General features: G+C 38.5%; 1 protein-coding gene across 1 annotated transcript in view; it reads left to right on the top strand.

Moving 5' to 3' along the window:
• LOC136877360 (propionyl-CoA carboxylase beta chain, mitochondrial) overlaps positions 1 to 14,956 on the top strand; it is a 200,226-nt gene that overhangs the window by 176,737 nt on the left and 8,533 nt on the right. The window contains exon 9 of the mRNA XM_067151334.2: positions 1,653 to 1,851. Within this exon, the coding sequence (XP_067007435.2) occupies positions 1,653 to 1,851 (199 nt within the window). The remainder of the gene's footprint in view (positions 1 to 1,652; positions 1,852 to 14,956) is intronic.

Raw genomic sequence — 14,956 nt, 5'->3', positions numbered from 1 at the left:
TAATTCATATACGAGTTATTTATGGTAGAAGGATTGGAAGGTTTCTGGGTGGTGCAACTTGGCCTTGGCGAGCTGGAGGTGGCTCCTACGTCACTCGCAACATGTTTGCTGCAGCCGGCTGCTCTGTTGGCACACGGCGTGAATTTTTAGTTTGAAATACTCAATACTGATGCTGGACCAGCGTTTCTGGTACATCATGTATGTATGTATGTATGTATGTATGTATGTATGTATGTATGTATGTATGTATGTACGTAGGTACGTACGTACTCTCAACCACTGATTGCACCCTCCCTTTCAAAATGCCAGTAAAGGTCCTTTACTGGCATACTAATCAATGGAATACCTCAGTTGGTGCTGAATCCTTCCTGTTCCCTTGCTTATACAGGTTCAGTTACTGCTTTTGTCCAATCAGAAGGTACCTTACTAACATTCTATGATAATATTATTACTCTGTGAAACCATTTAATCCTTGCCTTCCCACTATATGTCACCATTTCAGGTATAATTTCATCTGTTTCTACTGCTTTATGGCAATGGAGTTTCTTTGCACCATCCTTTCCATTTCCTCAAGCATAATTTCACTAACATTATTGTCCTCCTCCCAACAAGCTTGGTTGTTTGCGACATTAAAGGTTACGTCGAGAATATTTTCAAAATAATCCTTCCACCTGTCCAGTGATTCCCTGGGATTTTTTACATGTTCACCCGATTTACCCAAAATGCTGTTAGTTTTCTTTTTTCCTCATTCCCTTTCTTTATTACTCTCCAGAAAAGATTTCCAGGTTATTACCAAAATCTTCCCATTACTTCTTCTTGGATTCAATATTTGTTTCACTCTGTTTCTTTCATCTACATATAATTCCCTATCTGCATCTATCCTTGTTTGGAGCCATTTTTCTGATTTGCCTTCCTTTTGCATTTACAATCTGTCCTCACTTCCATAATTCCACCAATATGTTTGCTTTTTCCCATCCTTACACACAGTTATTCCTAAGCATTTCCTTGCTGTTTCTACTATAGCATCCCTGTATCCCACCCATTCTCTTCGTGTATCCTTAACTTGCTTTCTCTCTATTGTTTACGACTTTTCACTAATGATATCCATGTACTTCTGTCCAATTTTCTCATCCTGGAGATTTCCTACCCTTATTTGTCAGCAGACAGATTTCACTTTCTCTATTCTAGACCTAGAGATACTTAGTTCTCTACAGATCAGATAGTGGTCTGTATCATTGAAAAGCACTTTGAATACCCACACGTTCCTAACAGATCTCCGGAATTCAAATTCTTTTAAGATATAGTATATTATGGATCTGGTGCCCCTACCATTCCATGCATAGCGGTGAATAGCCTTATGCTTAAATAATGTATCTGTAACTGCTAATCACATACTAGCACAGAAGTATAGTACATGCTTCCCATTTCTATTAGCTTAGATATCTTCTCCCACATTTACCCGTCACCTTGTCATATCCTTCAGCTCTGTTTTCAAATCTCACATTGAAATCACCCAGTAGCACTATCCTATACTTGCTGTTCACCCTGAGTATGATGTCACTCGGTGAAAACTTGACAATTTCATCCTCATCTGCACCCTCTAAATGTAAAATTTTCTATGTATTACTTAAAAATGTTTACTGTGTTTATAGGGATATGGCGGAGCATATGATGTAATGTCTTCAAAGCATTTGCGCGGTGATGTAAATTATGCCTGGCCTTCAGCAGAGGTTGCTGTAATGGGAGCAAAGGGAGCAATCACCATTCTGTATAGGGGAAAGCCTGATGTAAGCAAATATGAAGAAGAATATGTAGAAAAGTTTGGAAATCCATTTCCTGCAGCTGTTCGAGGTTTGTAATAATGATGTTTGTTCAGATTATCTCCAATTATTTAACAATGGGGAATACAGCATATCGTTGTTGAGACTGCAATACTGCATATTTGACAAAAAGTTGCAATTGCAGATTTTTGTACTATTGGGACTAACCAAACAGATGCATGGGAGTGGAAAAAGTGGTATTTTAAAGAGACCAATAGAAAACTGGGAATATTAATATTTGCAATAACGTGGAACTGAAAGGCTTTTAAATGTGGGAACAGCATCATGTTTCTGCACAATTTAACTTGCGACAAAATATACATTTCATGTTTCCGTATTGACAGCTAAACTAACATTCTTTAAATCACTGTAACAATGATTTATTGTTGAACAGTATCCTCTGTATTCAATACCTTATGTTAATGTGAATTTTTAAAACTTGAATTTCACATACTTCACATCTATACAGGTTTTGATCTTAATTGGATCATCTTTAGTAGATTTCTAAAATTAACATTACAGATTGCAGTTAAAACTTTTAAAAACTGAGATAAGAATGATGTTATGAATATTAAAATGTTCTTATTAAGAAAAAGTTTATGCTCTTATAAGGTCGTGGTTTAAAATCTTCAGTGTGCACTGTTATCCACTTTTAACAATCATAACATCATTCTTACTCCGTGAAGGTAATTCTAAGGCTTTGCATGGCATTACAGAGGATAAAAACGGTGAAAAGACTGAAATTCCTAGTATTTCTGGAGAACTGCTTATCTCTGCTGGTGTGAAGATCAACACCTAAACAATTGACTTTCAATGTTGTCTCAAACACTTAGCACTTCTCTGGATCTTCCTACCACCAGTGTTGAAAATACCAAAGAGTTACATGTCACAGCTGATGCAAACTCCAACATGTGTTGCTATTACATGAAATAAACTTTGTGGTTGAAGCCTGTATTGATTCTAAGTATTTTATATCATAAAAAGAATTTTTGAGATAACTCCACTTCTCTGTTTTCAGTATTGTTCACTATTTAAAGAAGGTCTCAGAAATACTTTTTATGATATAAAATGTATGAAGCTACCAAAGAGCCTCCTGGCACTGAATAAAACAGTGATATTTCTAAAGCTTCTGAGAGGTTACCTGCTAATGAAACAGGGAAGAAATGTTGTGTAACTGGTGATCCTTCATGGAAACATCAGAAGAACAAAAGATTAAGCGAGCAGAGAAAGAGATACGTAGGGATTAGAAGACAGGGAAGAACTAAAAATGGGAGTTATATGTTTAGTGAAACAATGCTTGAATTTTAAATTTAGGTACAGGAATAACATTTCAAAGAAGGCAAAGGTTATTTTTGAAACTTTCTGGTTTAAGATGACTTGAGATGAAAATAAAGTTTTTTTTCTAGACATGATGGATTCAATGACGCATCTCGATGACAGTTAGTATACCAGAATATTTTTTCCGAAAGTGAATAACGAAAAGAAACAGGTGTGTGCCAAGATGCTCCCGAACACACTGAGTCTTAAAAAAGGGACTGTTCGTTACTGGACATACCAAAATGACATGCATGGTACGATCAACAAAAGCATAGAAACAACTAAAAACCGCAGTTGAACAGACTGACAAGCATGAACACCTAACCGCTTTTCTTCGCTGTCTACTGAAACTTCCTTCATACTACTGTAGGAAGTTGATGTCTAAATTATATCTGGAACCCATCATTAAATCCAAAATGGATTTGTATTGTCTGTATAAGAAGCAAGAGGAATACAAGGAAAGATTTCATTATCATGAAAAATATTTGATGCAACATTGGTAACGAGCAAGTTGGTCATGTGATTAGGGTCACTTAGCTGTGAGCTTGCATTTGGGAGATAGTGGATTAGAATTCCACTATCGGCAGCCCTGAAGATGGTTTTGCGTGGTTTCCCATTTTCACAGTAGGCAAATGCTGGGACTGTACCTTAATTAAGGCCATGGGTGCTACCTTCTCAACCTTAGTCCTTTCCCATCTTTCTGTTGTCGGAAACCTTTGATGTGTTAGTGCGATGTTAAACCACTAGCAAAGAAAACAAACATTAGTAGCAGAGGGCGTAAGCCAAAAAAGGATGAATGCAGTGTTTGCTTTTCTCACTAGCTTGAAATATATCTGCGTTCAAATTCGTGCAACACATCCAGCAGAAAGACCTGGCTAGAGAAGAAACATCCAAGGAACAACAACTAGTTGATAAACAGAAAGCTTGTGTGCTAATCATGGACTTCCAAGCCATAATGTTGTGTCTATCTGTAAATGTCAGTGCTGTATGTTTGAAAACCAAATTGACAGATCATAATATTATAATGACTTAGCTATTCAGCATGCCACTTTTTACTGGTTCGATAAAACTGCAGCGAACTCAAAATTTATTCTCAATTATGTGACAGACGCATTCCAAAAAGACAATGAAAACTGCCCTAAAATAATTTCCTCTGATGGATGTTTATATCAAAATGAGAACATCATTCTCCTCAACACACTCATAAATTAGCAGTGGAGAGTTTGTCACGAAAGGTCACGCACAGATGGAGTGACTCTGTTCATGCTTCCATCAGAAACAAATCCATCTATCTTCCAAGTCAGTAGTATAATTATAAGCTATAAATTTCATTTTTGTTCCGTATTGAAGTGCAATTATAAGAATAAATTGACAAGAGGGTCCACCTTTTCAGTGCAATATGTAATATCATTTACTTGTCAATTTATTCTTATAATTCCAAGTCGCATCCGGGAGATAGTAGGTTCGAATCCCACTATCGGCAGCCCTGAAAATGGTTTTCCGTGGTTTCCCATTTTCACTCCAGGCAAATGCTGGGGCTGTACCTTAATTAAGGCCACGACCGCTTCCATCCAACTCCTAGGCCTTTCCTATTCCATCGTCGCCATAAGACCTATCTGCGTCGGTGCAACGTAAAGCCCCTAGCAAAAAAAAAATAATTCCAAGTCAGTATGCAATGGCAACCAAAGAAGCTTGGATCAAACCTTTCCCTTATTCAGTTAAGGAAGTTGATCATAAATTTCTAAGGACTACATTCACAAAACTCTGCAAGTGTATGATTCATTTTGCCCAGGCAGATTACCAAATGACCCTACAGTTGCTGATTTACAAGCTTTACAGTACCCAACTGGTGGACATCTTGAGTACAAGCTTTCATTCAAGGAGGATTTTTGGCCACTTCCACGAAGAGTTGGGATATGAGGCTCGTCAGTTGTTTGAGAAGCCCCTCCAAAGAATGCTAACAAAATATCAGCACCTTCAGCAAACTGAAAATGCTGTTGCCTGAAGACTGTGAGTGATTCTATGATGACCTGCCTTTCGCTAAGTAATGTAATTTGATGTGATGAAAGGAAAATGTTTAATAAAATGTGTGTGTTGTGCATTATTTATTTTCTTCAGATGCAAATATTGCATTCCATTTTGTTCTCACAGTGTATATACATTTTCAGTGGTAAAATAAAGTTTTAAAAGTTTTCATTTTAACCAATACCAAGTCACCACAATCACAGCACCTTTAAAACCAAAGGCATTACCGTGTATGTGCTCTAACCCTCAAAGTATTTTCTTTGAGAGTTATTTGCACTAGCACAGAGCAAACATAAACGAAAACTTGAATTTTCTTAAATATATATATATAGCGTTAGCTGAGAAAGGTTGTTTTTCATTGCTCATATCAAATGTGGGAAAAGTGACGTGCAGTACTGCAGTTGCATCGATGGTGTAATTTTCTCTTCAGTGTAAAGTTTATGTTTCTTCTCTCTTTATTCAATTTCTATAATAAGCATATATTTGATGTAGTATGATAATTAGCTTATGGTTAGTCTAATAGACACAACATTAACTGACCCTTATATAATGAGCCTGCTTCTGAATTCTTAGTACATTGGCTGGAATCATAATAGAAATTGTTACAGAGACATTTATGAAGACTGGGAAAACAAACGTGATGGATAGCTGTCTGAGGACCTTGAATAGATAATGTACTTGTCCTCTTTAAGATATATTCCCAGTTACAGACGACATTGGAAATTTCAATTCTTCTTCTGACAACACAGTATGTGAACCGGATTTGTTGTTGATGGAATTAATGGAGAATAAAATAATAATAAGTTAATATTTTATTTTCATAATCTCATTATACTTGAAATTAACTTTCAGCTTATTATCGGTAGTGCATGCTGAAGAGATGTTCAGCACAAAACAAAAATGACTGACCGGACACTTGTGGGAATTGAACCCACAACCTTCCAATTTTTTATCAGATTCTCTGCCGATTGAGCTAGATGGCCTAGGTCATGTTTGTTCTGTTTGAAAGGATCTGAGCTGGTCCCATTGTATACGGGTAGCGTGCTTTCCTGGAGGCCCTGGGTTCGACTTTTGGCCAAGTCGGGGATTTTTGCTTGGATCTGAAGGCTGTTTCAAGCTCCACTCAGCCTACGAGGTTACAATTGAGGAGCTATCCGATGGTGAGATTGTGGCCCCGGTCTAGAAAGCCAAGAATAGCCAAGAGGATTTGTTGTGCCGACCACACATTACCTCATAATCTGTAATCTTTCGGGCCGAACAGCGGTTGCTTTGTAGACTATGGCCTTCGGGGCTGTTGCGCCATAGGGTTTGGTTTGAAAAGGATCAGGACTAGGAGTCTGACTCTACAGCCAGCACAACTGCAGAGTGAGTGCTTGCTTGTTGCCTGCTGTGATCCAATTCGAGTGAATAATATTCTTAATGAATAATAAAGTGAATAATAAGCGAGTAATATTCACCTGTATTGGCCCACAACAGGCGGCTGGTTGGAGATGTCTACTTGGATCTGAGGGCTAGTTCGAGGTCTGCAATGCCTGTGTGAGGAGCTGTCTGACAGTGAGTTTACAGCCCTCGTCTAGAAAGCCAAGAATACAACCTAGAGGATTGTTGGATGTGTTGAGGTATTGTAACATCAGTGACTTTGATCTTATGAGGACAGGTGGTTATTACAAACAGGCTGACAAGATGTTTCATTTCATCAACATGCTGACATTTATTCAAACACAACTGTACTGAACAAAGCAAAAAATAAGAGAACGCAGCATAACTGCTTAAAAAATGTTCTGGTATATGATTATTAAGACCCAAGATACTCAGCAGAATTTGAGAAATATATTTTTGCGGGATCAGAGTTAGTGTGTGATAAAGAAAGTGGGCAGTTTGAGAACTTCATCAGAACACTGACTGAAGATTTTTTCTTTTTACTGGAATTTATCTGCAAAGAAAGGTACTCATTTCAGAGAAGGTATTCCAGCAAAACTCAGATAATTGTGACATTTGTAAATGTATTAACTTAAGATATTTTAGCAAGGGACAAGGATAGAGAACATATTAAACAAGAAAACATGCTATTGAATATTCAAACAAAAACTATCCAACAGGGGTATGGAAACATTTGATTTCTTTTCAGCGCGTATGCATTTTACATCTTGTATATATGGATACACTGAAAGCTGTATCTACCATTTCTGAAGATGAGAAGAGAGTATTAAAATGTTTGAAAAACACGAGAGAACAAATATGGAAACCTTTCCCCTGTGGCTTATAAAATAGCAGTTATTAAAAGGTGTGAAAAACATGAGGCAACAGATAAAAAAACAACATTTGCACTGTGGCCCATAATGGTATAATTGTATTATTGCCGATCATGCTCTTCCTAAAACTGTTAGTTGAATCCTTATGTTTCAGGCCAGTGGGTTATTAAACACTCTTTGACCATAAATTACATGGAGGTTACACTCACCCATGTGCAAGAGAATGACTTTGGCCGCTATCTTGAATGCAGCAACACTTTGGCAATACTTGGCATTGGTTTGGACCGACTCAAGTTGAAGGTGCAAGTTTTAACATTTGTGCCAACTCTACGCCCTTAAGATGTGGATGCTTTTCCACTACCTGAAGGATTTTAATTTTATCTTCATTAATATGCAATTTCAAGACTTTTTCCATATCCGTAACTAGGCTGTCATAAGACAAATATACACTACACTACTCAACTTCTCATGATTTTGTTCCTAATTAATATAGGTTATCACACAACAAATATTCCTATTCTTCATGGTAGCAAAACAAACCAAACAAACAAACCCCATGGCGCTATAGCCCTTAAAGGGCCTTGGCCTACCAAGCGACCGCTGCTCAGCCTGAAGGCCTGCAGATTACGAGTTGTCGTGTGGTCAGCACGACGAATCCTCTTGGCCGTTATTCTTGGCTTTCTAGACCGGTTCATGGTAGCACTCAACACAAAATATATTTCTAACTTCTGACTGGAATGTAAAAGGCTCAAAGAGGCTCACTGGGTTACTCAGCAATCTAACTACTAACCAGCAAGCAAAACTGAACTTCTATGAGACTGACAGCTTGCTCCTTGAAGATGCAATTTACCCTATGAATTTGAGGAATTCAAGGCCTTATATCCTGTTATCATGCAACTTTCAGGGCTCCTATGTGTGTTGGAAATCACATTCCATTTCCAAGGGATGACAAAGAACATTTTCAGGGCTGGGAAAAGTGTGATCATACTAAGCAGTAATAGCAAAATTTCGTGACACAATAAGTGAGGTGTTTTTATATAGATTTAATAAGATGGGGACTTTGAATTTATGACATGCTAAGCAAGAAAATATCTTAGTGAGGAGCACACTAATGATCTTTCATTGTATGTAGTATACATGAAACGCTATTGAAGATAATGATTTATTTATTTACTCGAATCAGAAGTTATACAGATTTTAACATGACATAATTGTGTAAAATAATGGAATATGTATTATATTTTTGCTATTTTGCTTTACGTCGCACCGACACAGATAGGTCTTATGGCGACGATGGGACGGGAAAGGCTTAGGAATGGGAAGGAAGCGGCCGTGGCCTTAATTAAGGTACAGCCCCAGCATTTGCCTGGTGTGAAAATGGGAAACCACGGAAAACCATCTTCAGGGCTGCCGACAGTGGGATTCAAACCTACTATCTCCCGAATACTGGATACTGGCCGCACTTAAGCGACTGCAGCTATCGAGCTCGGTAAAATATGTATTATAAAATAAAACAATTGAGTAATTCCATTACTAAGGGAAGAAAATGAAATAATCTTTGCCCAGAATCAGGCAACAGCAACTGCATTTTCTTCAGCCTTCAATAACTCTCCATCATTGCATGACTCAGGACAGAGTGGGGATTGACATAGATGATTCATTGTCTGTTTTTCCCCACAGTCATATTGTGTTGGTTCTTTGGAATACCCCCATTTGACAAGGTTGTCCCTTACAAGTAATCACATTCATATTGGTCCGTATTGACTATATATAACTTGAGAAAAATATATTTTAACCACTTAATCAATACACAACACTATAATCACATGACATGTAGTACAGGGTCTTTATTTATGCTTGGCAAGGAATTTCTCGCTCGACGTTGGCCACCAGTGACGGTTCAATTGCCGGCTACCGCACGTGCGTATGTACGGCAGAATACAGTGCTCAAAATCATTATCATGCATTTTACTCACCATGTTTATGCTCAAAATTATTATCATACATTTTACCCACCATTTTTACAGTTTATGCTGAAAATGTTCCCCATGCACTGCCAGACATAATCGGCATCTCCTAATGAAGTTTTCGGTTACTCTACCAAGTTCTTCAGCACTGATGGATGCAATTGCAGCTCTTATATTGTCTTTAAGTTCATCTAGTGTGTGAGGGTTGTTCCCATAAACTACATTTTTTTAACATTCCCCACAAATAAAAATCGCATGCCGTTAAATCTGGCTACGAGGGGGCCACAGATTTTTACTTATGATCCTCGTACCAAACACGCTTCAGTAAGGAGATAACAACCTTTATGTCTATTTTTATTGTTTACTGAACCTATACATTTGAATCTCTTGGCCAGTTGTTTTATTGTCCGATTGATAGGAATTGGTCTCCCTGGAAATTTCGCTCGAAACCTTTGTCTTGTCCTAGCGCACAATTTTCTCCATTTAACGCAAGTATTGTGCAGATATACACGTTCATGTAACGAATATTTCATATAAATTACAGCACTATACACAATCACAATAAAACACTATACAATACGACATACAGAACGCAGTAGCTTCATTGAACACCCTACTATCTCGGAGCTCAGCTCTGAACAACTGCAGGAAGTGCCGGAAACCGCGTGCGCCAGCGGCCGGTAGCGGCCTGTCATTGGCGGCCAAGTTCGAGCGAGAAAGTCCTTGCCAAGCATAAATAAAGACCCTGTATATTGAAACGCCATTGAAGAATGATGATTTATTTATTTACTCGAATCAGAAGTTATACAAATGTATATTGATGTTCTTGTGGCTCATATGTTGTTCTCTGTAAAAAAAAAAAAGGAATGCTCTTTTATAACCTTTGATGAAAAAATTGTGGACACTACAAACACCTAAATAATGTGCTGATGATGACTCCAAGAGCCGAAACATGTCCACTATCTTTTCATAAATAATCTTTTCAGATTTTAGTGTCGTTTATTGATTAGGTGATTAAAACTATATAATTTTCTCAAGGTTGTCCCTGGAATGATGATAGTTGTTTTTATAACTGAGCATTTATTCTGATTTTTCATAAACATTGTACATTTCTAATTAGTTATGGTGGAAATCAAAAGATTTCAAAATAATTAATCACGTTGGTGTCACTGGGCAGGGTGGAGGTTTAATTTCTGTTTGCCGATGTAGTACTATTGTCACTGGTGCATGGTGATAGGAGAATGACAAGGAACTTACATACTTATTCCATTTTGGCCTTGAACAGTATGCTGTCAATTTCATGATGAACTATCACTTGTGACCTTGCATCGTAGGCCTGGCAGCTACGTAATTTGCATACATTGCACAGTCATCCCTGTCAGTTCCCTTTAAAATGTCACATTTTTCTCTGCTTAGTGGATCATTATTACATTTTATTTTTTGTGATGATTTTCTTTTTCTCCCTTGCACTGGCTTGAGGAATGCTGGAATAGCGCTCACTTTGCACACTTGTATCATTTGAACTAGCTAATAGAAACCGATGGTCTTGTAGTTCTAGGAGGTCTTTCTCTTTTTGTGACTCATATGTTGTTCTGTGAAAAAAAAAGAAGAAAAAAAAACTCTTTTATAACCTTTGATAAAATAGAAAGAAAAAGAAACTAGCCATGTTTGAGGGGGAAGTGGGTATATCACCCATCAATGTGAACCAACCAAAGTTTCCTCTATAAGTGTTTTGACCACAGTGGTTATTAGCAATTGGGGTCCCTAGTGTAATTACATAACATGTTATGATTCTGTTATTGGTCTGACTCGTTGGCTGAATGGTCAGCATACTGGCCTTCGGTTCAGAGGGTCCCGGGTTCGATTCTCGGCTGGGTCGGGAATTTTAATCGCTTCTGATTAATTCTTCTGGGACTGGGTGTATATGTCCGTTCCAACACACTCCTCAGCATATTCAGACAACATACCAATTGGATGTGAAGTTCTCGACATTCTAGAATTTCTCAACGTTCTAGAGGATCTAGAAGCTCTCGAATTTCTAGGTGCACACGTTGCGGGGTTCGATCTCACACGATAACACTGGGAGGTGAGGAGTGATGCGCACACAAGTCCCCTGTGTGGCATTCAACTCACTTGTAGCACTGTTAAATAAATTAGCATTGACCTTTAAATATTGCATTCATTCATTGCAAGTGAGATATCTCAAATGTTAATGAAATTGATACTTGAATCTTGATTCAAACACCTCGTTGAAAGGTTAATAAATTATCCTTTGAGAATAAAACAATTAAACTGAATATCTGACTACATGTTGGATGTCAGCCGAATTAATACTTGGAAAAATTATGTACAATTTATAATGTAAAGTTCACGACGTAAGTCTGCTGGCATTGGCATGACAGACTGGAATGTTCTATTAGATCACTAATCTTTTATCATCACAGTTCCTAACTTACTGACTTCGTCAATTTATAATCAGAACACAATATTGAACGCAATACGTATAGTCCATGTAAGTTCAAGACATATTAACATGTTCATGATAAATTAAGCAAGTTTAATGGCACTCGGAAATGTCCTATTCTGTCTATAAACAAAAATTACGTGTACTTGAAGACTGTCCAACAATGTCTTTAAATGATTATTAAACTGCACTCGAAGAGAGTCTAACACTGTTCGTGAATAATTTTTATGAAGTAGAAATTATAAGTTCAAATATGGCACTGAAAAATCCTATGTTCTCTAGGAACTTCACGAGAGGAAAACAAATTCAGATATAGCATGGTTATTCTATGTTTCCACAGTCTGTTACGACGACATAAGTTTAAACACAAGTTCAGATGTGGCAGTCAGAAATATTCTATGTTCCCACAGTTCGTTACAAAATACAAGTTCAAACGTAATACTCGGAAATATTCTAAGTTTTCCACAGTTCGTCACGAAACACAAGTTCAATGCGGTACTTGGAAAATTACAACACTCGCAAGAAAAATTCTATGTTCCAACAGCTTGTCGCGAAACACCAAGTTCAAATATGACACTCGGAAAATTTCTATGTTTTCAAAGTTTGTTTTCGAAACACATGTTCAAACGCAAGTTCAAATGTAGTACTTGGAAGAGTTACAACACTCATGAGAAAAATTCTATGTTGCTTCAGTTTATCACTGAAATACAAGTGCTAACATGGCACTTGAAGAAAATTATTAAGTTCCACCGAGCACTAGAGATGCCGTCCCGTACGACCATAGGTTTAGTCTGCCGCACTTGTAGAGCTCCACCCGTCACCTGTGTCACAGAGACTGTGGTGTATTACTGATCCTGTAGCCTGGATGCCCTCCTTTTATACCCGGAGCTGACGAAGCATCTAGAAATGTGGATATTATCCATCTCTTTAACTCCCAAAGTACATGGTGGATTTGCTCCAGAATTTGATAGATTGCATCTGTTATGATGGCCTTCACGTTGGTGGTCTGAAAACGACGACATCTTAACTCCGAGTAGACTTTTACACATGGGTCGAAACATTACCATATATGGTCACGCCTGGCTGCGTGAAGTTAGCTCGCAGCGGCTACGTCACAGCTGTGCACGTCAGCGAGTTCGGCGGGCTGCCTATCCTCTACCTCGCGCAAAGTTTAACACACATACTTCAAACTTGTTTTCATGTAGCGGTGTTTCCGGTACAATATGTTAAATACCTTTACCTATTCCCATTTTTGCTTTTAAATTTGCTTCTTTCTTTGCGAAGTGATTGAAGTGATCCCTTCAAGCTTTCCATCCTTTGCTTTAATTCTTCAACTGTGGGGGGAACGTACAGTGAATGTTAAAGCTGTTTATTCAGGTGTCTCATTTCTTCACAATATTAAAATATTGCTGATGTCTTGGATTTCACAGGATCTCCAATTTTTCATACTTCACAACTAATAACAGCACACTTTCATTTCTTCCATTCCATTGTAATTAAAACAACCAACGAATAACAAAGCAATACAAAACCGCTAGGCAATTAGCAAGAACATTGTACATGTGGCTTTTCTTCCCATTAACAGTTGCGCAGTGACAATGTGCACAGCTCAGTCTGTATTGCCCTTCTCAATTAGCGCACGCAGGTAAGTTGCTTCATAGCTACCTGCCTTGCATTGTCTCAGTTCTGAATGTCTCAGCTCTATTCACCACATAGGCCAGGGCTGTGTTAGGTCCTGTCTCAGCCTCAGCCTGTTTCATTTCACATTTACCTTCATTGTAGATGTGCCTTAATGCTCGCCGGTTTGTTTGTTTATCTCCTCAAAAGCCTGATGTAGCGGATCACGGAGAACTCAATGGCTCTTGTCTAACCAAGCTCACTTTGGCTCCCGCTGTGTCGTCACAAGGTGTACGAAAGGATTCTGAGCCATGCAAACATCAGCAGCCGCTTTCGAGGGTTAACGGCTGCAGACTGCCTAATGGGAAAATTCAGGAAACTGGATTGCTGATAATAAAGTATTTGAATCATGAGGGGAAGACAAGTGATAAACGTATTGTTTGATTAATATAAATAGTATATTTTTGAACAGAATAGTCATGACACCATAGTATCAAAACAAACATTTTGTTGTTGTTGAGACAATGCAGAAAATTACTATTGGATTGTTCGGGCATTAGAATGTTGCATGTTTATAAAAGGAGCTTGTCGTGTAGGGATCATGTGTATTTACTGAGTATCTTGTGCATTCCCGTAAGATCGTGATCTGCCTCATCAAAGGTTGGTATTAAATTTTCTGTCTGCACAAACTGACACAAACATAAGGTCTGCACAGTGCATGCTTCTATCACAGCGCTGTACACATACATGGTAGGTCAGTCTGAGTCACAGCGGCTGCTAGGTATGTGCATCCTCGTCCAGTGATATGTCTCAAACTAGTGCACAACAGGTGTGTGAGCCGATGCGGGCCGAGGCAGCAGAGATGATGGTATGCATGAGCTAAGGAGGGAAATTGCCTGGATTGCTAATCTAGTGAGTTAGCTCAGGACCGAGCGATTGGTTGCGGGGTTTGGGTCCTGTAGCCCTGAAGAAGTTATTCCATGGTGTACTATTTTCAAACAGACAAATCCTCGGGCTGTATCTTAATCAAGACCACGGTCGATTTCTTCCCACTCCTAGCCCTTTCATATGCCATCGTCGCCATACGACCCATCTGTGTTGATGCGACATCTCAGGGCAGAACTCTGGTCATCATCATCATCATCATTTATTTCCCTCGTCTAGTTCCTACCAGGTTGGGACGTTTATGGTGCCTTTCCATTTTCCTGTATCCAACCTTCATTGTTCCTTCTTAATTGTACTCCAGTCCAGGTTGCTTCTAATAACTCAATTCTTGATCATTTTCTGCCACCTTAGTCTGGGTCTCCCTCTTTCCCTCCCTCCTTCTAGCTGGGTCTCCATCATCTGCTTCGGCATCCTTCCCTCATCCTCTTAACATGTCCAAACCATCATTTTTATCCTTCTGTCATAAAGCTTTTCCACTCCGGTATCCTTCTTGATGAGCCTCCGTGGCTCAGGTGACAGCATGCCGGCCTCTCACCACTGGGTTCTGTG

Source organism: Anabrus simplex, chromosome 7 (assembly GCF_040414725.1).
Source record: "Anabrus simplex isolate iqAnaSimp1 chromosome 7, ASM4041472v1, whole genome shotgun sequence".
Lineage (NCBI taxonomy): Eukaryota > Metazoa > Arthropoda > Insecta > Orthoptera > Tettigoniidae > Anabrus > Anabrus simplex.
This window is presented reverse-complemented; position numbering and strand designations above follow the sequence as displayed.